At 47.6% G+C, this 26,429-nt stretch overlaps 1 protein-coding gene across 4 annotated transcripts in view; it reads left to right on the top strand.

Moving 5' to 3' along the window:
- Window positions 1-25,641, top strand: part of FOLT1 (folate transporter 1) — a 123,796-nt gene extending 98,155 nt beyond the window's left edge. For 2 of the 4 annotated variants that reach the window (XM_087680010.1, XM_087680008.1), the window contains exons 6-12: window positions 13,714-13,787; window positions 23,307-23,417; window positions 23,587-23,658; window positions 23,730-23,750; window positions 23,838-23,905; window positions 24,027-24,211; window positions 25,202-25,641. In XM_087680010.1, the coding sequence (XP_087536136.1) occupies window positions 13,714-13,787; window positions 23,307-23,417; window positions 23,587-23,658; window positions 23,730-23,750; window positions 23,838-23,905; window positions 24,027-24,144 (464 nt within the window). In that variant the 3' untranslated portion in view covers window positions 24,145-24,211; window positions 25,202-25,641. Of the gene's footprint in view, window positions 1-13,713; window positions 13,788-23,306; window positions 23,418-23,577; window positions 23,659-23,729; window positions 23,751-23,837; window positions 23,906-24,026; window positions 24,707-25,201 lie in introns of those variants that run through there. The other 2 variants (XM_087680009.1, XM_087680007.1) reach the window with 2 other exon arrangements.
- Window positions 25,642-26,429: the final 788 nt, after the last annotated feature.

Genomic DNA, 26,429 nt, shown 5'->3' with positions numbered 1-26,429 from the left:
GCGAGTACGAGCAGCCATTTGCTAGCCTAGAGGACAGATGCTCTGAGTTCTCTTTCCCCGCCTCAGTAGCTTTTTGGGCGCGGAAGGGGAACACGATGTGCAGGGAGTTTTTCCAAGTGCACCAACCTCGCACCTCAGGAGAGCAGATGCGTAGCCTTCAAGATCAGTATGGGAGGACTTGTTCTAGCCCAGACGAGGTGATGGAGATTGCCACTGATTACTACAAATGCCTTTTCCAGGAGGAGATGGCCTCAGCTAGAAGACAACGATGTAGGCAGCAGGTCTAGGATCACATCCCGTTCCTTGTCACAGAGATGGGACGCTCCCTCCTTGCCCCCTTCACAGAGAAGGAACTGGAGGAGGCTTTCCATACACAGGATGGTCAGAAATGCCCGGGAGAGGATGGCCTCTCTAAGGCCTTCTTTATTACCTTCTGAGAAGTGGTGAAGGGCCCCCTAGTGATGGCCTTCCAAGAGATTTTCACTTCAGGACAAATGCCAGGGAGCCTTTTGGCAGGCCTTATCAATCTTCTCCCCAAAGGGAGAGACCGATTGGAGCTTTCCCAGTGGAGACCGATCACCTTATTGTCAGTGGCCTATAAGGCACTGGCAAAGATGAGTGGTAGGCGACTACACCCCGTGCTGCTAGACATCATCCATGACACACAAACAGGCTTTGTCCAGGATAGGAGTATCGTAGACAATGTATTCACCTTCTTTGAGGCGACAGAGTGGGCTTAGCACAGTGGGCAAAGACTGGCCGTACTACTCTTGGATTTCGAGAAAACTTATGACAAGGTGGATTGGGATTTCCTAGAGGGCACCATGGTGAGGTTGGGTTTCCCCCAGGCTTGGATTCACGGGGTCGCCGCACTTTACAGATCGGCCACTAGCAAGGTTTTCATAGGTGGTAGACGAGGGATGTCTCACTTCCTCAGGTCTCGTGTGAGCGGATTACGCGGCCTCCGACTTCCCGTGAGAGAGGAGACTGAGTTGCTAGACTCAGAGTATGCAGATGATACAACACTCTACATAGAGGATGATGAGTTGATGCTGGAGAGAGTGAGGCTGGCTGAGGTGTTCTGTTCTGCAACGAGAGCGAAAATCAATTGGTGAAAGTCAGTTGGTTTCCTCACAGACCTGGACTCTAGCACAGAGTGGGGCGTTCACCTAGGATTTAGATGGGTGAGTAGAGGGCAGACCGTCTGGTACCTAGGGTTCCAGGTGGGACTCGACATCACTCCTGCCCAGCAGTTTCTTCTAGTCCTTGATTCTATTTGGGGGAAGATGACCTACTGGAGCACGGCTCACCTCTCACTAGCCGACCGAGCCCTGGTGGTTAACCAGGTCCTCCTAGCGACGGCCTGGTACATCGCCTCGCGTTGGTGCTTCTCCTCATCCTGCATAGTGTAGCTTCGCCGCCTAATGCAGAACTGATTTTGGTCCGGGTCAGACGACTCTAGGCATTCCCGTGCCAGGGTGGCGTGGGCAACCATCATACATCGGTTGGAGGGAGGGCTTGGGATCATAGACCCAAAGTTTCAGAGCATGGCCATCTTGGGCAAGCTAGTTGTCCGCGGCCTCACACTGGGAGGGTAGACCTGGAAGGTCCTATTGCTTGTAGGAGGGTCTCCAGGATTGTAGACCGAGGCTTGGCGGTGAGTGGAGGCCGTCCTTGAGATGGATCTTCACGTCAGCCCAGGTCAGCCCCCCAGATCACCTTTCCTACACAACTTACTCCGCGTGTGGCAGGGCCTCCATAAGACCCTAATCCAGAGCTCCCTAGGCTTCCAGGAGGAGATAGACCGTCAGCTGTTGTTTGGAACCCCAGGTCAAAGATTGGGAAGGGGCATAGATTGGCGAGCGCCCCCACATCCAGTGGGCTGGTTGGGAGGCTGGCCCGGCTCGTACCATTAGGATATGGTGGAAGGTGTACAGGATGGTGGATGAGGAGGTGCTGCAATGAGTATCAGGCTGCCACAGAGGAGTGGAGTTGAGGCGAAGGGAGATAGACGCAACAATACCTCCGGAGTGGCTTGCTCCCTCGATACTAGTGTCGATAGAGCCCAGGGAGGTATGGGCCGCTAGGTTTTCACAAGCAGGCACCCCCCTACAGGTATCAGGTAGAGTGGGCGGCGCCCCGCAAGGGACTTTCTTCACCGTTCAGGGGTGGGGGGGGGGCGTCTGGCCCTTGATAGAGGGCAGCAGGATGAGGGGATAGCTGCCCTTTTGTGGAGGAGGATTCGGGTGGTGGGCCTTCTGGGGAAGGCATGGCAACTGGACCCTTATGTTTTTTGGAAGGAGCTCAGGGAGTGGCACCTTTGGATTTGGGAGGGCAGACCACTTGATGAGCTGGAGTGGGATCCAGGAGAGTAGCTATGGCCGACCATTGCAGTCGCCAAGAAGCCATCGAGGTTCCTGGAGCACACTGCCAGGATTGGTAGACAAGTACTGATACAGGAGGATATGGATTGGGCGCGTAGCAAGCACTGGGCGGAGCACAGCATCACGGAGCCGTTCCGATGGACCTTCTGGCACTGCCTATGGGATAGTTGGAGGTTGAGGAGGGTATCGTATTTCTTATGGTTGGTGGCACATGGAGGCTTGGCGGTGGGAAGTTGGCTTGCGCAGATGCAGGAGGGAGGTTGTAAGCGTTGCACACAGCAGCCTTTGGAAACCTCGAAGCACTGCCTTTGGTCATGTGAGGAGGCGTAGCTCGTGTGGAGAGGAGCATGCCGCATCCTTCGTTGTACAGCACCCAGCCTTGGATGTATCTCATGGGGAACTTTATGTTGGCAAGCAGTCAGCTAGGGCCGTCACCTTCTGTATGAGGCCGGGATGCAGGACACGATATTCATCATTGAGGCAGGGTCATGCGTAGTGGTCGGTTTGGAGGCTCTACCCATCTGCTAGGTATTGGAGTCCATAGCAGACCTCTTTGAGGTATGGGAGATCATAGGGAGTCTTACTGGATGGCATATCTGGAAGGCGCGGTGTCAGGAGACTTTCGGCGGAGAGAGACTTTCAGCACATGCGACCTTAGTAGAGCTCTGGACCTCCATCATCCACTCCCTCTGCGGCCGTTGGGATCAGGTGCAGGGCGAGTCCAGTGCTCGTTAGGAGCTCCGTTGTCATTTCATGCATACTTGGGGCGGCCAGGACCTGTTTTTCGTGATGCAGGCAGGCAGCCCCAGATGGCGATATACCCCCTCTCCATGGCTTCTTGCCTCCATCCCCCTGAGACCGCCTTGAGAGGTTTGTATACATGATGTATTTGTGTTTCTGCAGCAGCTCCAGCTAGTCTGTTGAGCATGAGCATTCCGTTGTAATCAGTTTTTTTGAGTAATATAATCAGCCACATTTTATTTGCAAAAAAAAAAAGGAAATAAAAAAGGAATGGTGTTGTAGGGAGAGCGAGCTCTGTGCCACCCTGAGCCATGAACTGGGCCAGCCCTATCCTACGTGCAGTTTGAACCTTCTGCAGGTTGGCACCTGCTGCCCTAGTACTGCCAGTGAGCATTAGATTTGCTGAGAAGCGGCATTTAGCAGGCCTGTGCAGACGCTGCTCTGCCCTGTGCCCAGACCTGTACTTATTCCTGTTGTTGTAGTGGCATCCTGCCCCTGTGAACAGAAATAGCAGCTCTGCCCACCCATTTCCCTGTGAGCGGACCTGCTTTTGCAGTCAGAGAGAGAGCGAGAGAGGACGACCGGCTGTGCAAACGTGCTGTCCAGCTAAGCTCCGGTGAGGCAGTCAGATCATCAGCTGCACAATCACACAGTCCAGGAGACGTGCTGTGAACAGTCTTGCAATCCCGCAACAGACCAAGACAACCAGGACCTCTAAGACAGGTACGCAGCTCTGCAGGCAATAAACAAACCTTCACAACCCTTGCACTGTCAGGCAGTTGTGCAGGTTTACAGTCCAGCTAGGGGTGAGTCTTCACAGGCAATCACCCAACGAGAGAGAGAGAGAGAGAGAGAGAGAGAGAGAGAGAGAGGCAGAATTTACGAAAGAAAAAAGAGAGAGGCAGAATACATCGTTCGTGGATTATGGGAAAGATGATCTCCATGACCTCTTTGAGTTCAGATTACCCCTGCCTTTTCCATTTCCTTAGATGGACAGCCCTATGGCATATTTGGCGTACTCGGAATGCCTTCATTTTTGATTCGGTATCTGGCATTCATGGTCATGTGGCCCGAATCCGGGTTTAGTGTTGTGGCAAATCTCCTCTATGGTGTCTGCTGATCTGGTTCTTCTTGACATCGCTGCTCCTTGGTTGGATACTGTTCGCTCGACTCCAGCTGTTCTTTTGGTGTGACATTTCTGTGTTAGAGTCTGTGTAGACTTTCCTTCATGTCTGTTATTTTCAATGCTGACCCGATGGTCTGATGTAAATATTTACTACTTAATGCAATTATCTTCATGAAAAAAAAAAGAGAGGCAGAATCATTGAGGGGCAGTGGGCAGCAACCTTGAAGATAAATCTGCAGTCAACCCTTTTGTCATCATGTCAGAGCTCAATATGGCTTTCATAGCCCAAGTGGTTGATTCTTTGGGGTTGGATACAGAGGCAGAAGATGAGATGGTCCACACGCATTGAGGAGATGGCTGAGGAAATGGCTCCATGCTCTAATACACAGCTGGCTGTGAAATGCAGCAAACATGATGTAGATGTTTCCATGATGATCATCGAGAGTTCTACAACTTCAGAATCTCTGTTGTGCTCATATGTGCAGGCTGCCATAATACGAAGATTTAGGGTTCATGGGGGCATGTACTTAATACTGAGGGTCAGTTTTGTACATCTGCATCAATTTTTCTCAATCATTTGGTGTGTTCATGGAAAATGGTGCTTTGCAAGGTCCAATCATCAATGGCATCTGGCAAAGGATAGACTGGCTGCCAATTCATTGCAGATGGAAATTCTAGTGGTGTATCGTGTGCTTTCTTGGGAGGACAAATCAGAGGAGAGACCTAAGTTTAATCACATGTCTCACCTTGGATTGGTCTTGGTGGCTGATACCACTCTATTACTTACTCATAATACAGGTTTATCCTTTAAAGGTTAAAGCAATGGTTGATGATCTTCATGACTGACTTCGTTTGGTTAAGAAGATGACAAATGATAACGGAGGTGACTTTATTGCCCCTGACCTCTAAAATTTGTGCAGGTAAAAAGGTATCTTCAAACAACTGCACGTATTGACTTTTCCCAAACAGAATAATTGAAAGGGCATATAGAATTGCAGTTGAGATCTCCCCATCCATATTATCACATTCAAGACTTCCAGAAAGCGTTTGGCCCAAGGCAGTGATGACCAATAAATATGAGAATATGATTGTATTTTTGTAGACACGACTGATGGGAGGCCACTACAGGTGGGTCAGTGTGCGAAAGGGTGGAGTGATGACTAATAAATATGAGAATATGATTGTATTTTTGTATACACGACTGATGGGAGGCCACTACAGGTTGGTCAGTGTGCAAAAGGGTGGAGTGCCTTGGACAAAAATTGTTGAAACTAGTCAGGATCAATGTGATAGAGAGCAATGTGAAGAAATTGAAGAGAATTGATCAAAGAACAATCAATTACATTGAAATCTGATTGCCCTCTTGAATTATAGCTGGTTAGTTCAGAATTGATGCTCGGCGGATTGGCTTCTTTATGGGCAGAATACATGTACATTGATTCTCCTTTGGATAAGTACAAGGCTGTAGAAGAGGGTATTTAGATCCCTGAGGCTATTGATTGTTTGTCTTCTGCTCCATTATGTTTGCTGGATTACTTAACAGTATTTTATGTTATGTCTAATCTTTTTGCACTTCATGCACTTTCAAATGCACCTGGACAGTGCTTGTGTAATCATGATCAAGGCAGGATGACATGGCAGGAGAGCCGTGTGGCTGGCAATGTCAAGGTGAGCAGGTCAGATCGCATATGTAGCTAGCAGTTCATGATGATGACACAGATCATGTGCAGGGCAGTTGTGGAGCAATCCATGCAAGGCAGTTGGGTTGTTGCTTCACTTTTTCTCTAGTTTGATCATTAATCGTTGATGTGGTGAAACTTACAACAAAGGGTCAGCAGTTCTTTTAACTAAGAAAAAATAAACGGCTGCTTTTTGAAGTGTTGGACTGCACGCTTAACAACCTTGCAACAAGGGTCAGTAGTTATTTTAATTAGGAAAAATAAACGGCTGCTTCATTTTAAAGTGTTGGGACTGCACACTTAACAACAGCCTATTAAAGGCGACTGTTGGCAGCTGAAAAGGGTGTTGTGGTGGACCATGGATGATCATGTGTGCAGCATCACATCTTCTGCTGATCGTGCTAGTTGTGAGGAGCAGCAAAGAACAAGCCTTGCCCAGGAGCTAGAGTGCTCATGTGATTGAGGCGAGCTGGAGTGTTCATGGTTTGGTTGTGGCAAAGACTGTTCATGGCAAATTCGAGCCAGAGTGAAGAGCTGTCTTGGACAGGATAGGTAGGTGACTTTGTGGATTCATAGTGCTGGCTCATGCTTGGCTTCTTGAATCTATACCTGTACAAATCTCTAATTGAACTGCTGTAAACAAAAATTTGAGGATCTCTTCTGCCTTTTGGATTCTCTCATCTTCTGTTGAGTTGTGTAAACTAGGACCTAGTGCATTACACACTCAGGCTTGTTCTTGTGGTGGTAGCCTGCAACTTCAAGAAGTTGTCCTTAAGAAAATGTTGACCTTGGTGCTCTTTGTTGGAGGTTTCCTTGAGTAGAAGACAACATCTTTCATTGGGGTAGTGGTTTGTTGTCCTTTGAGCTCTTTTTTTTTAAACAACAAAGTGGAAGCACCATGTTCCAAAATAATACCTTCTAAATTTCTTAGTGTCATTTCTTGAGTTATATTCTTTTGAGAGGCTGTCTATTAGCATTGTTCCTACATCCTTTAAAAGAATTTTTGCATCAATCCCATCTAGTTGGATCATGATGCTTCTCATTTTGGTATGTTTAGCAAGTGACACTTTGGGTCCTATAGCATTGAGCACTTACAATTAAAATACATGATAATTCGTATCGTACAACTATCTAATGAATTACTCATGAAACAAAATTAGAGTTTAAGGATTTTTAAAAATTTTGATAAATAAAAAAATTATTAAAGTGTATTTAGTTCTCTTTATTTATATTTTAGGTTTCTCATGGCTCGCATTGTGAAGAAACAAAAGGAAATCTTGCTCAGAGAGAGAAATGGAAGTCATTTCTAGGTGGAGTCATTCAATCCTAGTGAGGACGTGGAAAGGGGACTTTGGAGTCCACCTTTGAAGTAGATGGCAGATAAATGCCCCGTCATGAGAGTCCACCTTATGAATACTAAGCAATATAACAAAAGAGAAGTTGCCCAAGGATGGTTGGAACCCTAGATGCAGAGGTCAAAATGAAGATACAACTTTTGTTGGACTTGTGGAAGAGCTATCCCAAACCATCTAGCCATAAAATAGTTCCCTTGATTGTGCATTCATTCATCCGCTCAGCCAAACCATTCTGGGTTGGGGTATAGGGGGCGGTCAAGTGACGCTTAACACCCCTTTCATGGCAACAGGCTTCCTCCACAAAGATTTTGTTGTTGAAGAGCCTCTAATGAAGTGCCATCCAAGCATTTGTAGAGCCAAGGGTCTCCATCAATGCACAATTAGGAGGAAGTGTTGGATGTGTATGTGGACAAACAAAGAGATCCATCTACTCTAGTCTCAAGGATACTAAGACAAGATCGAGTTGTATGCAAGTATGACTCTTTGCTGAGTGGCAAGGCATGGGGATGGTTCAACTATTCAAGGTCTATAATGAGACATTTCCAAAGGAGACACAAGTTGGAGAGTACTTTATTCAACAGAATCCAATGATCTTAGTGCAACAGCAAGCTGCACTAGAGTGCCTTAGTATAATTTATATAATAGCAATGTTCCTTAATTATTTTGTCACATGTATTGCTCTTTGGTATGCATTATTGGATTCTATTTTAGTGTTTTTGGGGTTGCTTGCAATGTTTCAAGAGGAGGGTATGTCACCAATGTGAAATGTGAATATACACTTTTTAAACTAATTACACAAGAAATTTCTAATCAAAGTACCTTAAATCTAGTATCCTCATGCTCTAGAGTTGGCGACCATTACATTATCAATGAAGGTCATGGGTAATGGAGAGAGTCAAGGCCTTGTGACACAAGGGTAAGACCAAATAACGAGTTTAGAATCTTTGAAATTTTGAAAATTTAAGGCTAAAAGATTGAAACTTTCATCTAATGGAAATTTGGCTAATGTTTGGGAAGTAGAACTTTATTGAAGTGAAGTTTGGCAAATTTAAGGGCATCACAAGAAATTATATAGTTCGTGGGATTTTCATGCCATGAATGCTTTTGACAAAATGATAGTTACCAATTTTAACTCCCTTTTTTCCTCTCTCCTAAAGGCAGCAGATGTCACCAAAATGCTAAATGAACCTAATGATTTTATTAAACTTCACCAAGATTTTTGATTGAAATGAATCTAAATTTTGATACATCTAGCTCTTGGCCATGCTGGCCATTGCATTGGTTGACACCAAGCATCTAGTGGACCGAGTGCACATGCTATGTGGTGCAAGGTTAAGACAAAAGGAATAAGGTGCAATGTTAAACTTCCATTAAATTAAACTTCACCAAGGTTTTTGATTGAAATGAATCTAAATTTTGATACATCTAGCTCTTGGCCATGTTGGCCATTGCATTGGTTGACACCAAGCATGTAGTGGACCGAGTGCACATGCTATGTGGTGCAAGGTTAAGACAAAAGGAATAAGGTGCAATGGTAAACTTCCATTAAATTAAAAGTTTGCGCTTTAGAGTTACTAATCATTTGAATGGTTTGTCTAGAGAGTAACTCACATAGCTGTAATGGACATCTGATGCTTAAGTTTGGTCTACTGAGCAAGTCACTTATGACTAATCAGTCATTGATTAATTAGTCCTAAATCAAATAGAATTTCGATTAATAGCAGCTGGTTGTTCATTTAGAAAGTTGATTTGGCTATTTGGCATCAATTTGTCTGTCATTTGAGCAGCCCAAGTTTTGAGACAATTATTCTTCTTTTTCTTGCAGATATTGCAAATTTGAGTCATGGAGCATGAGCGGATAGTGTGTATGGAGTCAGGGCAGTAGCCAATCTTTGCCTCTCCACATGGGGGATCCATTGGACAGCTCCATACTCCATTATTAGTAGGTATTGGGTCCGTTTTTGGTCATTTCATTAGAAGAAGTTATTACAATGCAATGGGCTGAAATCCTCTCTTCTTCTTTGAAATCCTGAGCCCATGTACTTTTGGATAACTTTGTTATCACAAAGAATGTGATTTTCTCGCAATTTGTGAGAAATCCTTCTTGTTTGTGAGAGGAAGAACCTAGATAGTTTAACAATGAAGATGCCCAAGCTATTGGGCATCCGAAGAATAGGCATGATGCAAGAAACTGCTGGAACATCAGCAAATTGTATTAAAACTGGGACAATGTCTTGGTAATCTCAAGAAATACCGAGAGAGACATTGAGCTTGGAGCCAACAAGTGTCCATATCTTGAGAAACAATGTTCTAGCTTTCTTTCATGAGTACTTGTTTACTTTTTTTTTTGCAAGTAAAATGTGGCTGATTATATTACTCAAAAAAACTGATTACAATGGAGTGCTCATGCTCAACAGACTAGCTGGAGCTGATGAAAGTTACAAATACATCATGTATACAAGTCTCTCAAGGTGGTCTGGGGGGGATGGGGGCAAGAAGCCATGGAGGGGAGGTGTATCGCCATTTGGGGTTGCCTGCCATGTATCATGGAAAACAGGTCTTGGCCGCCCCAAGTGCGCATGAAATGACATCGGAGCTCCTGACAAGCCTTGGACTCGCCCTGCACTTGATCTCGTCGGCTGCGGAGGGACTGGCTAATGAAGGTCCAGAGCTCTGCTAAGGTCGCCCGTACTGAAAGTCTCTCTTCGCCGAAAGCCTCCTGACATTGCGTCTTCTAGATATGCCAACTAGTAAGACTCCCTATGATCTCCCATACCTCAAAGCGGTTTGCTGTGGTCTCCAGTACTAGGCGGATGGGTAGAGCCTCTAAACCGACCACTGCGCATGACCCTCCCTCAATAATTAATATTGTGTCCGGCATCTCGGCCTCATACAGAAGGTGACGGCCCTGGCTGACTGCCTGCCAGCAGAAAGCTCCCCATGAGATACATCTAAGGATAGGTGCTATATGGCGAAGGATGTGGCATGCTTCTCTCACATGAGCTGCGTTGCCTCACACAACCAAAGGCAGTGCTTTGGTGTTTCCAAAGGTTGCTGTGTGCAGCGCTTACAACCTCCCTCCTTTTGCATTTGGGCAAGCTAACTTTCCACCGCCAAGCCTCCATGTGCCACTAGCCATAAAAAATACGATACCCTCCTCGGCCACCAGCTATCCCATAGGCGGCGCCAGAAGGTCCGTCAAAAAGACTCCGTGATGTTGTGCTCCGCCTAATGCCTGCTACATGACGGCACCCAATCCATATCCTCCTGCATCGGTACGTGTTTGCTAATCTTGGCGGTGTACTCTAGGAACCTTGGTGGCTTCTTGGCGACTGTAGTGACTGGCCATAGGCACTCTCTCGGATTCCACTCAAGCTCAAGTGGCCTGCCCTCGAGATCTAGAGGCGCCACTCCCTGAGCTCCTGCCAAAAGACAAAAGGGTCGAGCCGCCATATCTTCCCCTAAAGGCCGATCACTTGGATCCTCTTCCACGTAAGGATAGCTATCCCCTCATCCTACTGCCCTTTGTCAAGAGCCAGTCGGTCCCTCTCCTGAATAGTGAAGAAAGTCCCGGTTGGAGCGCCGCCCACTCTACCTGCCACTTGTAGGGGGATGCTTGCTGGTGAAAATTAAGCGGCCTATACCTCCACGAGCTCTATCAGCTCTTGCATCGGGGGAGCAAGCCACTCCTGAGGTATTGTTGTTTCTATCTTCCTTCTCCTCAACTCCACTTTTCTCTGACAGCTTGATACTTGCTACAGCACCTCCTCGTCCACCATCCTGTACACCTCCCGCCATGTCCTGATGGTTCGAGTTGGGCCAGCCTTCCAACCAGTCCATTGGATATGGGGGTGCTTGGCCAATCTATGCCCCTTCCGATCCTTGACATGGGGGTTTCAAATCATCGATTAACGGTCTATCTCCTCCTGGCAGCCTAGGGGGCTTTGGATTAGGGCCTTACGGAGGCCCTGCCACACATGGAGCAAGCTGCGTAGGAAAGGTGATGTGGGGAGGGTGATCTGGGCTGACGTGAAGATCCATCTCGCGCCTAGAAAGCTGCTGAGGTGCGGAAAGAGAACTTTGAGCGCTTGTCCTCTAGGCCAGAAATGGCTGCTCGCGCACGCACCTCCTGTGCGTGGAGGGTGGGATTCCTTGGTGCCTCCTGTAATAATCTCTGTGTGGCTGCAAGGCTCCACCGGAGAGCTCTCTCCTCCTCTCCCAACTCTACTGCCTGGCCCGTATGGTTGCCTCTTGGCAGATTCTACTCAACTTGGCTAGGACTTCTGCAACCTCCTCTGGGATTCGGTCCCTCCTACCCCACTCCCTGGTCCAAATCAACTCTATCTGTCTCGTCACCTCCTCCCTCCTATAGATCGAGTCAGGGACTCGATAGGATTGTATGTCTAGGGCAGATGTTGGGGGATCTAGTGTTAGGAGAATCGGGCAATGATCAAACATGGTGCCCGCCAACTGCCCAATTTGGCCTCCACGAGAGCCTCCCCACTCTCCCACATAAAACCTGTCCAACCGCTCCAACAGGACTCCACCTAGCCGCCTGTATCCCCAAGAGAAGTCCAGTGACCTCTCGCTCCTGTGGAAGGCAGGATCTCTCCAGGCATCACGTGCTCCTGCCAACAAAATAAGTTGTGGAGTCTATATATCCTATCTAACATCATGGTCTTGGGCTACTAGAGCATTAATTATTGCAAGCTATCTAGTTGGTTGTACAATAATAAGAGACTCCTCCTAAAATATCACCTTTTGTACCTCAATGATTTGCTCAAACTACTTATGCATTTTTTCTCATGGAAAGCAATATCTTGGCTAGCGGATGACCTTCCAAGCCAGTGGATCCCATAGGCGATAGCCCACCTCACATACATCAACATAACCAAGAAAAATGCATTTCATGGACTTAGAATCTAACTTATTACACTTGTCCTTGGAAACATGGCAGGAAGTCTCACATCCAAAGACATACAAATGAGCATAAGATGGAGGTTTTAAACCTAATAGTCAAGAGCATCTCCTGCTCCTCCCCAGCCATGCCTTGGTAGTTTTAACCTCTGCCCTGCTAGTCCTCCAAAGCCTCCAGGTTGTTGAAGTCTCCTCAAACGATCCAAGAGTCTACTTCTGGGTGTCCATCCACGATCTCCACCCAAAACCTGCTGCGTGCCCTAACCTCCGTAGGGGCAAAGACATTGAGGACTCCAAGGCACGAGTCCCCAATATCCAATCTGATCCATAGAACCCTCCTTGCCACTATCGTCCCATAGTCTTGTACACTGGTGGTGAGACTCGGGCCAATAGAGGTGCATACGCCTCCACTCTTGTCGTGGGCACCTAAGGCATGCTCCCAGTAAGTGTGCGAGCTGCTCTGGAGTACCTTCCCTACCCGTTGGGCCTGGGTGGGAGTGAGCTTGTGCTCATGTAGAAGTAAGATGTCTATCCGTCTGGCAAGGGCAAGCTGCAGCTCCTGCTGAACAATCAACTTCCTGGAACCACCTGTCCCTTTGTAGTGGAGACTATTCATATTCCAAGATGCAAGGTGTAAGCGCATGGGGAAACCTGCGACTGACCGAACAGGCATCTGATCGGTGTGGAGGCTGTTGATTAGGAGGAAAAACTATGGGCCATGCAAATACGCTTTGCTACAAATCTAGATGGTGAACTCCAGTCCCCCATGGTGGCCCTCGGTCGAGACCATAGGGGTGATAGATGCTCTAGGTGGTACTATCAATGCATCTATCAGCCATGCTGAGAGTCGTGACTCTATACACTGGTAGAAATGGGCAGCTTGTGCTAGGGGCCACTCGATCACATCCCTTGGAGCTCTCCACTATGGACGGGCTCAAAACATAATGCTCAAGTGTGGGATCTCGGCACTAGCCCACCAGTTAATGTCCATCATGCAACCAGGCCACTGTTGTGCAAACAGTGCTAGTCCTTCTTCTCCCATCCACTAGGAGATGTGGTCCGCCACCTGACTCTTCAACTCCTCTATCTGTGTCGTCGTCCAATCCCCTGAGTGAGAGGACTGAAGGAAAAAAGTGTAATTTGGTCCATTCGGTGGTGCTAGTAGATGGACCTTGCCCCTCCTTGACTTACGAACCACGAAGATCCCCATCTCTAGAGGTAGTGGGAACTCTCCACACTCCGCAACTCTCAGGTAGGACCATGGGCCACTGCAGAACTCCTGTGGCAATAGCTGTGCCAAGCAAGGACCACAACTCTTATGTCCGAGCAAGGACCGCAGCAAAAGGATTCTTGTGGAAGTAACTGGGTATGGCAGGGAAAAGGACATATCGAGGATGAGGTGGAACTTTCTATTTTTAAACTTGGTTTGGACTTGTTTGATTACCATTGATTAGCAAAGTCTAGAAAATTTGTTTTTGGTTTCTAATCTAAATAATATTCTTATTTTGCAGATGCATTGTACAACATTGTGAAGAATGAGGGATGGAAAGCGCTTTACAAGGGTCTTGGACCAAGTTTGTTACTTGTAAGTGAATCGTTTTGTGGACATGCCTTGTCAAATTTTTAGAACACGTCACAGTGGCCTTCATGTAATCATTACTTCCTCCTTCAATCAACACTATTATGCTTTGTAACTTCCAAATTTCTTATGCAAGTTTTGATATTAATTTTATTGTGTAATAATTTGTATATTAGGCTTCTTTTTTCTAAGGAAAAGAATGTTCGAGTTTTTACTACAAAATATTGGTATCTTTTTTTTGCAAATAAAGTGTGGCTAATCATATTACTTCAGAAAAAATCTAAATACAAAGAAGTGCTCATGCTCAACAGACGAAGTTGGAGCTCGTGAGAGTCACAGATACATCATATATACAAGCCTCTCGAGGCGGTCTGGAGGGGATAGGGGCAAGAAGCCATGGAGGGGGGGTGTATCGCCATCTAGGGCTGCCTGCCTGCATTACGAAGAACAGGTCCTGGCCGCTCCAAGTGCGCATGAAATGACCTCGGAGCTCCTTCCTGAAGGTCTCTCTTTCCCAAAAGCCACCTGACACTGCGCCTTCCAGATATGCCAACCAGTAAGACTCCCTATGATTTCCCATATCTCAGAGCGGTCTCCTGTGGGCTCGAGTACCTAGTGGATAGGTAGAGCCTCTAAACCCACCACTGCGCACGACCTTGCCTCGATCATGAATATCGTGTCCTGTATCTTGGCCTCATACAGAAGGTGATGACCTTGGCTGACCGCCAGCCAACAGAAAGCACCCCAAGAGATACATCCAAGGCTGGGTGCTATACGGCGTAGGATGCGGCATACTCCTCTCCACACGATCTGTGCCACCTCACATGACCAAAGGCAGTGCTTTGGGGTTTCCATCAACTGCTGTGTGCAGCACTTACAAACTCCCTCCTGCATCTGGGCAAGCCAGCTTCCCACCGCCAAGCCTCCATGTGCCACCAGCCATAAAAAGTGCGAAACCCTCCTCGGCCTCCAGCTATCCCATAGGCAGCGCCAGAAGGTCCGTCTGAACGGCTCCGTGATGCCGTGCTCCGCCCAATGCCTACTACATGACGGCGCCCAATCTATGTCCTACATCAGCACGTGTCTGCCAATCCTGGTGTACTCCAGGAACCTCGGTGGCTTCTTGGCGACCGCAGTGGCTGGCCAAAGCCATTCTCCTGGATCCCACTCCAGGTCATCAAGTGGCCTTCCTTCCCAGATCCAGAGGCGCCACTCCCTGAGCTCCTGCCAAAAGACCAAAGGGTCCAGCCGCCATGTCTTCCCCTGAAGGCCAACCACCTGGATCCTCTTCCATGAAAGGACAGCTATCCCCTCGTCCTGCTGCCCTCTGTCAAGAGCCAGACGCCCCCCCTCCTGCACTGTGAAAAAGGTTCCAGGTGGAGCACCACCCACTCTTCCTACCACCTGTAAGGGGATGCTTGCTGGTGAAAACCTAGCGGCCCATACCTCCCCGGGCTCTATCGGCTCTTGGATCGGGGAAGCAAGCCACTCCTGAGGTATCGCTGCGTCTATCTTCCTTCTCCTCAGCTCCACTTCTTGCTGGCAGCCTGAAGCTTGCTTAAGCACCTCCTCATCCGCCATCTTGTATACCTCCTGCCATGTCCTGATTGTACGAGCCGGGCGAGCCTTCCAACCAGCCCACTGGATGTGGGGGCATTTGCCGATCTGTGCCCCTTCCCGGTCCCTGACCTGGGGTTCCAAATCACCGGCTAACGGTCTATCTCCTCTTGGCAGCTTGGAGGGCTCTAGATAAGGGCCTTACGGAGGCCCTGCCACACACGGAGCAAGCTGCGTAGGAAGGGTGATTTGGGGGGGTGATTTGGGCTGTCGTGAAGATCCATCTCAGGGACGGCCTCCACTCACCGCCAAGCCTCGGTCTATAGTCCTGAAGACCCTCCTACAATAGAACCTTCCAGGTCTGCCCTCCCGGTGTGAGGCCGCGGACAACTAGCTTGCCCAGGAGGGCCATACTTTGATATTGTGGGCCTATGATCCCAAGCCCTCCCTCTGACCGATGTCGTATAATGGTCGCCCACGCCACCTTGGCCGTGGAATCCCTGGAGCCATCTGACTTGGACCAAAGGAAATTCCGCACTAGGCGGCAAAGCTATATTACGCAGGAGGAGGAGAAGCACCAACACGAGGTGATGTGCCAGGTCGTTGCTAGGAGGACCTCGTAAACTACCAGGGCTCGGCCGGCTAGTAATAGGCGAGCCGTGCTCCAGTAGGTCAGCTTCCTCCGAGTAGAATTGAGGACTGAAATAAACTACTGGGCGGGAGTGATGTCGAGTTCCACCTGGAACCCTAGGTACTGGACGGTCTATCCTTTGCTCACCCATCCAAATCCCAGGTGGACGCTCCACTCCATGCTAGAGTCCGGGTCTGTGAGGAAACCAACCGACTTTTGCCAATTGATTTTTGCTCCTGCTACAGTACAGAACACCTCAAGAGCCAACCTCACTCTCTCCAGTATCAATTCGTCGTCCTCTATGTAGAGCGCTGTGTCATCTGCATAGTCTGAGTCTAATAACTCGGTCTCCTCTCTTACTGGAAGTTGGAGGCCACGTAAACCGCTCACACATGACCTGAGGAAGTGAGACATCGCCTCTGCAAAGAGAAGGAACAGGTACAAGGCCAGGGGGCAGCCCTATCGGACCGATCTCTCGAGCCGAAACTCCTCCCCTCGACTCCCTCCTATGAGAACACTGCTGGTGGCCGATCTGTAAAGTGCAGAGACCCCGAAAATGCAAGCCTGGGGGAAACCCAACCTCACCATGGTGCCCTCTAGGAAATCCCAATCCACCCTGTCATAGGCTTTCTCAAAATCCAAGAATAGTACGGCCAGTCTCTGCCCACTGTACTGGGCCCACTCTGTCGCCTCAAAGAAGGTGAATACATTGTCCAGGATGCTCCTATCCTAGACAAAGCTTGTCTGTGTGTCATGGATGATGTTTGGAAGCAAGGGGCGTAGTTGCCTACCAATCATCTTTGCCAGTGCCTTATAGGCCACTGACAATAAGGTGATCAGTCTCCACTAGGAAAGCTCCAACCGGTCTTCCCCTTTGGGGAGAAGACTGATAAGGCCTGCTGATAGACTCCCTAACATCTGTCCTGAAGTGAAAATCTCCTGAAAGGCCAACAGTAGGGGGTCCTTCACCACTTCCCAGAAGCTAGTGAAGAAAGCCTTATAGAGGCCATCCTCTCCCGGGCATTTTTGCCCATCTTGTGTATGGAAAACCTCCTCTAATTCCTTCTCTGTGAAGGGGGCTAGGAGGGAGCATCCCATCTCCTCTGTGATGAGGAATAGGATATTATCCCAGACCTTTTGTCTACATTGCTGTCCTCTAGCTGAGGCTATCTCCTACTGGAAGAGGCGACTATTGTAGTCGGTGGCAATCTCCATCACCTCGTCTGGGCTAGAACGGGTCCTCCCATACTGATCTCGGAGGTTGTGTATCTGCTCTCCAGAGGTGCGAGGCTGGTGCACCTGAAAAAACTCCTTGCACATCGTGTCCCTCTTCCACGCCGAGAAAGCTGCTGAGGTGCGGAAAGAGAACTCTGAGCGCCTGTCCTCTAGGCCAGAAATGGCTGCTTGTGCACGCCCCTCCTGTGCGTGGAGAGTGGGATCCCCTGGTGCCACCTGTAATAATCTCTGCGTGGCTGGAAGGTCCCACCGGAATGCTCTCTCCTCCTCCTAGCTCTGCTACCTGGCATGTATGACTGTCTCTTGGCAGATTCTGCTCGACTCAGCTAGGGCCTCAACAACCTCCTCTGCGATCTGGCCCCTCCTGCCCCACTCTCTAGTCCAAATCTGCCCTATCTGTCTTGTCACCTCCTCCCTCCTGTAGATCGAGTTAGGGATCTGACAAGATCGTGAGTCTAGGGCAGATGCTGGGGGATCTAGTGTTAGGAGAACCGGGCAATGATCGGACAACGTGGTGCCCGCCAACTGCCCAATCTAGCCTCCCCGAGAGCCTCCCCACTCTCCCACATAAAACCTGTCCAACCGCTCCAGCAGAACTCCACCTAGCCGCCTGTATCCCCAAGAGAAGTCTAGCGACCTCTCCCTCCTGTGGAAAGCAGGGTCTCTCCAGGCATTGGGTGCTCCTACTGCTAGTAGAAACACCTCCCATGTCTCTTCTCCTCCCTGGCCATGCCCTGGTAGTTTCTCCCTCTGCTCTGCTGGTCCTCCAAAGCCTCCAGGTTGTTGAAGTCTCCTCCAACAATCTAGGAGTCCACCTCTGGGAGTCCTTCCGCGATCTCCATCCAGAACCTGCTGCATGCCCTAACCTCCGTAGGGGCATAGATATTAAGGACTCCAAGGCACGAGTCCCAAATATCCAATCTGATCCATAGCACCCTCCTTGCCACTATCTTCCCATGGTCTCGAACACAAGCGGTAAGACTCGGACCAATAGAGGTGTATACGCCTCCACTCCTACCGTGGGCACCTATGGCGTGCTCCTAGTAAGTGTACGAGCTGCCTGGGAGTACCTTCCCTACCCGCTGGGCCTGGGAAGGGGTGAGGTTGTGCTCTTGTAGAAGTAAGATGTCGATTCGTCTGGCAAGGGTAGGCTGTAACTCGTGCCGAACAATCAATTTCCTGGAACCACGTGTCCCACTATAGTGGAGGCTATTCACATTCCAGGATGCAAGATGTAAGCTCATGGGGAAACTTGTGACTGCCCGAACAGGCATCTGTTCAGTGTGGAGGTTGTTGATGAAGAGGAGAAGCTATGAGGCATGTAGATACGCTTTGCCGCCGGTCTGGACGGTGAGCTCATTCCCCCATGGTGGCCCTCGGCTGGACCAACAGGGTGATAGAAGTTCCAGGTGGTACTATCAATGCATCTATCAACCATGCTGAGAGTCCAGACTCTGTGCAATAGTAGAAACGGGCCGCCTGTGCCAGGGGCCACTGAATCACGTTCCTCGGAGCTCTCCACTGTGGAGGGGCTCGAAATATAACGCTCAGGTGAGGGACCTCGGCACCAGCCCACCAGTTAATGTCCATCATGCAACCAGGCCACCGCTGTGCAAACAGTGCTAGTCCTTCTTCTCCCATCCATTGGGAGGTGTGGTCCACCACCTGACTTTTCAACTCTTCCTTTATCTGTGTCGTCGTCCACTCCCCTGAGTGAGAGGACTGAAGGAAAAAGGCATAGTTTGGTCCATCTGGTGGTGCTAGTAGATGGGCCTTGCCCCTCCTCGACTTACGAACCACGAAGATCCCCACCTCTAGAGGTAGTGGGAACTCTCCGCGCTCCACAACTCTCAAGTAGGACCATGGGCCATTGTGGAAGAACCCTTGTGGCAACAGGTGTGCCTGTCTCGGGAAGGTGTGACGTGTGGCAAGGGTGGATGAGTTGGTGGCTGTATGGGAGGGGGAGGACTGCTGGTGCGAAGAGTATGTAGGCGTGTGTGGCTCATCACCTCTTGTCGGAGGCAGGGGGCAGGTCTGGGGGGGGGATTGCTCGAACCAGGTGCGGATCAGGGGAGGTGTTTGGTACGGGAGGTGGTGGGGGGGAGGATGATCAAGGGATGGTGGGGTGGATGGAAGTACATGGCGGGTGTGGGGAGGGGGCTTGTGGTCCTGGAAGTGGGGGGCTGTGGGCGAGGGTCAGGGGGGGGGGGGTCTGGGATGTGGAGGGAGGTGGGTGTGGGGGCTGTGGGGACTCAGGAGAGGTAGTCTGTGGCGTGGGTGGTGGATGTGGGGGGCTGCTGTCTTGCCGGGTGGGGGGGCAGGAGGGGGTTGTGGAGTGCTTTGATGAGGGGGTGTCGCAAGCCCACCTGCTCCCTACTGCCGAGGCTGGGTTTGAAACGCAGGCTGCCCCCCCCCCCCCCCTTGCCGTTTCCCTCTCTGTCGTCTCTGGATCCGTGTGAAGCCATCAGCATCCACCTGTAGGCCTGTCGGCAGAGCCACCTCGGCTCCGAAACGCGTGCAACCTGCTACCTGATGCCTAAAGTCGTGACAACGCAGGCACTGCCTTGGCTGTCCCGTCACAATGACCTGCTACCTAAAGGAGTGCCCGCCCATCTCAATCTCTAAGAACTGTGGGATATTCTTGACCTCTTTCATTGCCACCCGCACCTTTGGGACTCTTGCAGCTGTCACTGCATCTGCGAAGGACGCGGGAAGGATAGTGCCGAAAAGCCTTCCAAAGTCTTCCACCAACTGGCGATACTCAATCGCTAGGCCGGTGAAAAGAAGAGTGACTGGATGCCGAAGAAACTTGTTGTGGAGTGCAAATGCCTCCACAATTAAGCCGCTGTACCAAGGGACCATGTGTACGACCCCCTTCGTGGACGCATATGGTGAACTGGCGAGTAACTCGCGAGTTGCGTCTGCCAAGCTGAGCCGGACCATGAAGATCCCTTGGCCCAATAGGACTGCCTCCTCGATCTGCGCTATCCCGATGCGCAACGTGGAGTGTAGCCAGTCCCGAAGTTGGGCCCTGGCTGGGGAATGTCCTACTACCTGACCATAAATCGCTATTTCCATTAGCTCCAGTTCCTTAGCTCGGACGGCTAAGAGTTGTTCCTCAGAGAGGGCTACACGCAAGGTGTTTGATTGGGGGGCACTCGCTGAGTGCGCCGGTGTCTGACCAAGGGTTTCCATTCCGTGTCCCTACTGAGAGGGCTAACAATCACGTCGCGGTGCTACCTGAGGAGGGGGTTGCTGCAGATGGAGGGAGCAACTGGAGGGTGGGGGAATCTATGGCGAGGGAGGGGAACACTGCTGTGTTTGCTACGGATGGGTCCGAGGTTGTGGACGGGGGAAGTGCGCCGCGGGGGGGGGGGGGGGGGATCGATGGGCAGGATGATGGCCAAGGTGGGGGGACGGGGAGGGCGGGGAGGGGCGACAGGCAGGGCGGGGCGATGGGCAGGGCGGGGCAGAGTAGAAGACTGGCGGGGCGGCAGGCCACAGGCGGGGGGGGAGGGGGCACCAGCGCAGGCGACGATCAGGGCGGGCTCGAGCATGAGGGAGTACTCGGGAGGCGGGGGTAGCAGGCGACGTGATGGCAGAGCTTGTAGTCAAACTAGTATGGAACAGATCTGGAATGGAAAATATTGGTATCTATAGACCCCTAAAAGAAAATACACAGCATTGAAAGAGATCTTTGCATGGGCTATACTAAGAAAGTCATTGCAGTGCAAAATGGGTCTTATAGTTTGACCTCAAATAGTTGTGAACTACCAAAAGTCACACTTGCTCTAAGAACCTAACAAGGACAAGTTCTATTGATTCAGAGACACACGTAAGACTATGAGTGTATGAGGAGGAGAGATGCTTTTCTTCATACTTGGGATTCTCGCACCTTCTTCCACTTGGAGTCCCACATGGTTTAGCATTACAGACTGCCGGATTGGCTGTTTACTCAGACATTGTAATAGACTCCTCTTTCTTAACTTCTCATATTATGGTATCATTGAAGCCCTATACAGGCCTGTTTTGTAAATTTATTTTTTAAAGTATTCATTAAATGGACTTGTTTATTAGTAGTCTGGTATCTTTTATTTAAATAAATAATCTCTCTTATGATAGTCTAACTTGAACGACACATTGATGAGCCCTTCCATACTTTGTATTTCTATTGTTTTACCTTTTACTTTCTGGTGAAACTTCCCAACATTGAGAACTTCTCTTCCTATATCGATACCAAGGAGAGAAATGGCAAAGGAATTGATTGACTGAAAGGAAGAAAAATTTGATGAACTGCGGCTGCTTTTCCTGTTTTGGAAAGTTGAAACATATGAAGAAATGAGTGTGCAGCTAATATCATGGAGGGCTGACAGTGAAGGACTAAGGAAGAGTATACAGTGATGGTTGAAATCCAACACCACCTAGATGCGTGCATAACACAAGCAAGCAAGCTATGCGAAGTAGGTAGGGGTTGCCAGAAACACATAGAGAATGAAAAAGGAAGAGGGGAAAATAACTGAAAACGCTCAAGAGCTGAAACCAAAGTTACCGCAGATTATTGAACATACAAAAAGAGCACATACTTGGGCATAGGTAACCAAACATACCCAAACGGAGGCAGAAGAAACCTCAAAATGGGTCAAGATAACCAAGGAACAAAAGGTGTCATCTCTCCAAAAGGAAGAGTTTACAGGCTGCAGCCATAGGAGAAAAAGAGAGACGAAAGGTACATGCTTCCATGTGCGTGCTAGGATGGAAAGAGATGGTCCAACAAAGGATGTCAAGGGCATTCATGGCCATCTAGGTGGTGAATCTCACATCCTCTATGGTGGGAGCTTGGTGAGTCGATAAGGACTCCACAAGGAACAAGCCCTTGATCCTCAAGTTTGTCGATTTAGATATATGGAGTGGGTTTCCCTCCAAGAGGGGCCCCCAAGGTGGAGAAGATCTACCTTGAGGATAATCATGTAGTGGCCTAGGTAAGGACTCCACAAAGGACAAGCTCTTGATCCTCAAGTTTACTGTGGAGAGAGTTTCTCTCCAAGAGAGCGGGCCTAAAACCATGCTTCCTTCTCAGCAAGGGTGGTAAATAATCTGAAGCACTAATTACAGCAAGCAATAAAATACACAAATCTGGAGTGCACGTCATGTCTTTACATAGCGGATATTTGTGCATTTGTCATATCATCAAATAAGCTGCCATTGTACTGATTAAATCTTTTTGGGGTTGTTCTTTTTAGCTAAAATAGGACTTAATCCATGATAGTTACTTGTTAATTCTGTCCTAACGATTTGTTGGCTCAACAAGGCCCTCAATGTCATATGGATATTTCATAGTTGCTGAAACAGTGTTTTGGGAGCCCAAATGGAAACATTTCAAAGCCTCCGAGATGCATTTCGAGAAAATTTCCTACATTTTTGGGGTTTTGTTTTAGAACTCAGTTTTCTTGGTTAGGAGGGGGACCCTAAACTTTACCTGACTGTGTTTTGGCCAACCATGTTTTAGAACTCAGATTTGTTGGTCAGGAGAGGGGCCCTAAACTTTACCCGACTGTGTTTTGTCCAACCATGTTTCTTGTTTTTGCCGACAACCAAGTGCTTTAGTTTGTTAGCTTTCATTGTAGCCTTTAAAATGTACACCAAATCTGACTTTATCTCTAGTGTAGATGTCAATTTGGTCAACCCTTCGACTGGTCAATTTGGGCATGGCTGAACTAGTCACACAGAGATGATATTATGCATCCTACTATTTTATGAGGCGCAGTCTTGAACTCTATTGTAAAGGTAAACTTAAAGGTGGGATGAAGAGAAATTATGTCATATAAGCCATAGTTGACAGTCGAGCCTACTAGTGCTGCGTTGCTGCCTTTGACCCAGTTGCCTCAAATCTTTCCTAGGTAAAGTTAGATGGCCTATTTGTACGTCTGGTAGTTATAGGATCTTCTACAAACAAATGTATTAAAAAATCATCTGCCAATGCTGCATCGCATTGGCAGATGTGTATCACGTACACATTCTAAACTCATGTAACCAGGTTTGTGCGAAGATCCGCTATTATTCAATCAAGATTCCTTATAGATGGTTTTCATGTTGCCTTCTAGGTCTCTCATGGTTCACTTCAATTCATGGCTTATGAAGAGGGACGGAAGCTTGTCAACAACATACGCGCTCAAAACGTCCATCGTTTGAAGGACCATGGAGAGGAATTCTTGGTAATCCTGTTTCCTATAAGGAAATTGTAGCCATTGATGAAAAGAGAGAATTTCTCAGTGAATGGGAGTGAAAAGCATGTTGGTTAGACTCTGCCAGTAAAGAGGCATGTTAGCTTCTGGTGTTCAACTTTAGTACTGTGTGAATTATTGATTCGCTCAGCATGTGCAGAAGCCGGTGGACTTCGCAATTTTGGGTGCATTCTCTAAAGTAGTGGCCACGTCTGTGACATATCCATATCAGGTATTTGTCTTATTAAATGTCAACACGCTGTCGTTTGGATCTAAATTGACAAGGGTGTGTCTTCTTGCCAGGTGGTTCGAGCAAGGATTCAGGTATTACTTCTTTCACTCATGGATTTTCAAGCCGATGATGTTGGATTTTCGTTGCTGTATTTTCTAAGCTCGCACTTGCATCTTCAGCAACGGCCAGACACTTCGGGTGTGTCCAAATATGCAAGCGGCTGGCATGCGTTCCAAGAAACATGGAGGTGAGGCGATCTTACTGGTAGATAAATGAATTTATGGGTGAATGCGATTCAAATTTAGGTTCTCTGCTTCTACTGGAACTTAACAGGTCTAAACCTTCATCATGTTTGATGCATTGCTTAGGTTTGAGGGAGTGCGTGGTTTATACAAAGGAATGGTGCCCAATTTGTTGAAGAACGTGCCTGCGTCCTCCTTGACGTTTCTTGTTTATGAAGCTGTTTTGAGAATACTAAAGCGATAATATCGTCCACTCATTCTGGGCTGGAAGAGTTATTAATCCATGGCTTTTCTTCCACTCAAACACCAAGGTAAGGCACTAGAAATTACTTCTATAAACAAGTGATCCATAAGGCTTGACAAAAATGATGCCTCTCGGACTTGTGTTCTATGGGGACTTTTAGGCTAATGACACTCGCACCAAAGCTTGCATGATACTATTTTCACTTCCCCAATAGAAATATCCATAGAACAATGTGTTGGGAATTGAGAGCTCCAAAGTTGGGCCACTCTCGAGGGATAAAGGCTAGTACACGTGCTATCAAAACAATCAATATAGTAGTCTACAATGGCAAATTGTGTATCACGTCCCGAAATGAAATTTGTGAGAGGGCACTTCTCTCCTACAATGTGAATCACTTGCACTATCACCCAATATCTCTAAACATATGCATCTTGCAAGTCAAAGGTATTGTATTGCTCCATAGTCGTATTGCATCATCTTGTCTAGATGTCATAGGTGAAATGCTAGAAACAAGCCTTGATGTGTGTAGTCTCTTGTAGTCCACTCTCTTTGACTGAAGTTTGAAGCATATGACTTCTCTTGTTGACATAATGTTGTGAAATGATTTGCTGCTATTCATCATAGCTCCGTTTGCAACTACATAAAAGGTCAATGTAGCATAGAGTTGCCCACATATGTGTAAAGCATTGAAGTTGATTTGAAAGAATTTGTCACACCTTCGTATGATGAGGTGTGTATCTACAAAATTATTGCTAGATGAACCAACATGCACAGTAAAGATAGACATAGGGAAGGATTCTCTTGAAACATGTATGTTAACCTTGCTTGCAATGCTTACCACATATCCTGGGATGTAACTTTTAAGTGTTAAACATTTGATTATAGAATTGTCAATAGAGACATGCCGGCTAAACTTGGACTCTTAACTTCTATTCTAAACCTTTAAAATATGTCATAGGTATCATTAGGAAAAACTTAAAACATACAATTGATTTTAGTATTTTGGGGCCACATTGCTTTAGTTGCTTATATGGAGACATGTTTCCTTTTTTCACAGGTACAATCCCATGCTATAGAAGGATGGCCAATTTTATTGTCTTTGTTAGCAAAGGATCAACATTATTTCTTAGGATTGCTGACCTTTTAGTACTCCTTTCATGTCTCAAAGCTATGGTGAGGGTGCAATAATAGAGTAACTTTTCACTCAAAGTATCCTTCAATGGCTTGTAGCACACGAATGTAGGAAGCACATCATTGTTTTGGCAAAGAATAAGAATTTGTAGAAAGCAAGGGGATTGCCTTATTTGATTGAACTCCTATTGAAACGTTGCTCCTATCTCCCAACAAAGTCTACTGAAAGGCTAAATTAGCCATGGTCTCCTCCCCTCCAAAAAATTCTAATAAACTTATTGCAAGATTTGTCAAAGTCAAAAGAGGAGTATAACAAAAATAAAAGAACATTGTGTAGGATCTATTTTTATCAAACGGTGGCCTCGTTCTTTAGTCCACAAGGGTAAAGCTATATGGTGTAGAGTATCTTGTTTTAAGAAATCACCATGTTGTAGGAAATGTCTTGTTTTGTATTGGATGTGCGTTGAAATGTAATACCAAAAAACCTTTTATGGATGGATTTAATGTCAATTTTTGTATTCCTATGTTGTAGTGAATTGATCCCTCTAATATCCATATAGATAAAATTTCTCTCACAATTATTATCTTAAATTATTTCCTTTGCTACATTGTTACAATATTAAAAACGTTACCCATTCAAGGTTCCCTTTCGTTGATCATGTTTTGTCGGTTAGGACTATTGAAATGACCTTAAACTTGTACACTCGAGCAAAAGTTGATCCTTTGCTAACACCTTAATCCCACATGAACAATCAAAGGATCTACTTGTGGGTCTTCTAACACTGAAATAACTTGAACTTTAGATTGATAGTATATAGCTACATCTACACAAAAGAGTCTTTAGGCTATTTGCATGTAGAATAACCATATCCTCTTTTATGTTTTTTGAAGGGATTAAGGTGTTCTATTTCAAAGCCAAAATTGTCATAGCTTTGTATGGTGAGGTGTGTATTTACATAAACATTGCTACATGAAGCAACACATATGGAAAGGATATACCTAATGGTAGGATCTTCAAATTTGTCATCCTTGCTTGCAACACTTTACCTTTATCTGAATATATGACCCATAAGCTTTAGATATTTAATTACAAACAAGGATACAAGGGCTAGACTTGGGAGTCTTAGCTTCCATTTTGAGCTTTAGGATATGAC

The sequence above is a fragment of the Lygodium microphyllum genome, chromosome 6 (assembly GCF_053477565.2).
Source record: "Lygodium microphyllum isolate KBCC chromosome 6, Lygodium_microphyllum_v1.1.10, whole genome shotgun sequence".
Classification (NCBI taxonomy): Eukaryota; Viridiplantae; Streptophyta; class Polypodiopsida; order Schizaeales; family Lygodiaceae; genus Lygodium; species Lygodium microphyllum.
This window is presented reverse-complemented; position numbering and strand designations above follow the sequence as displayed.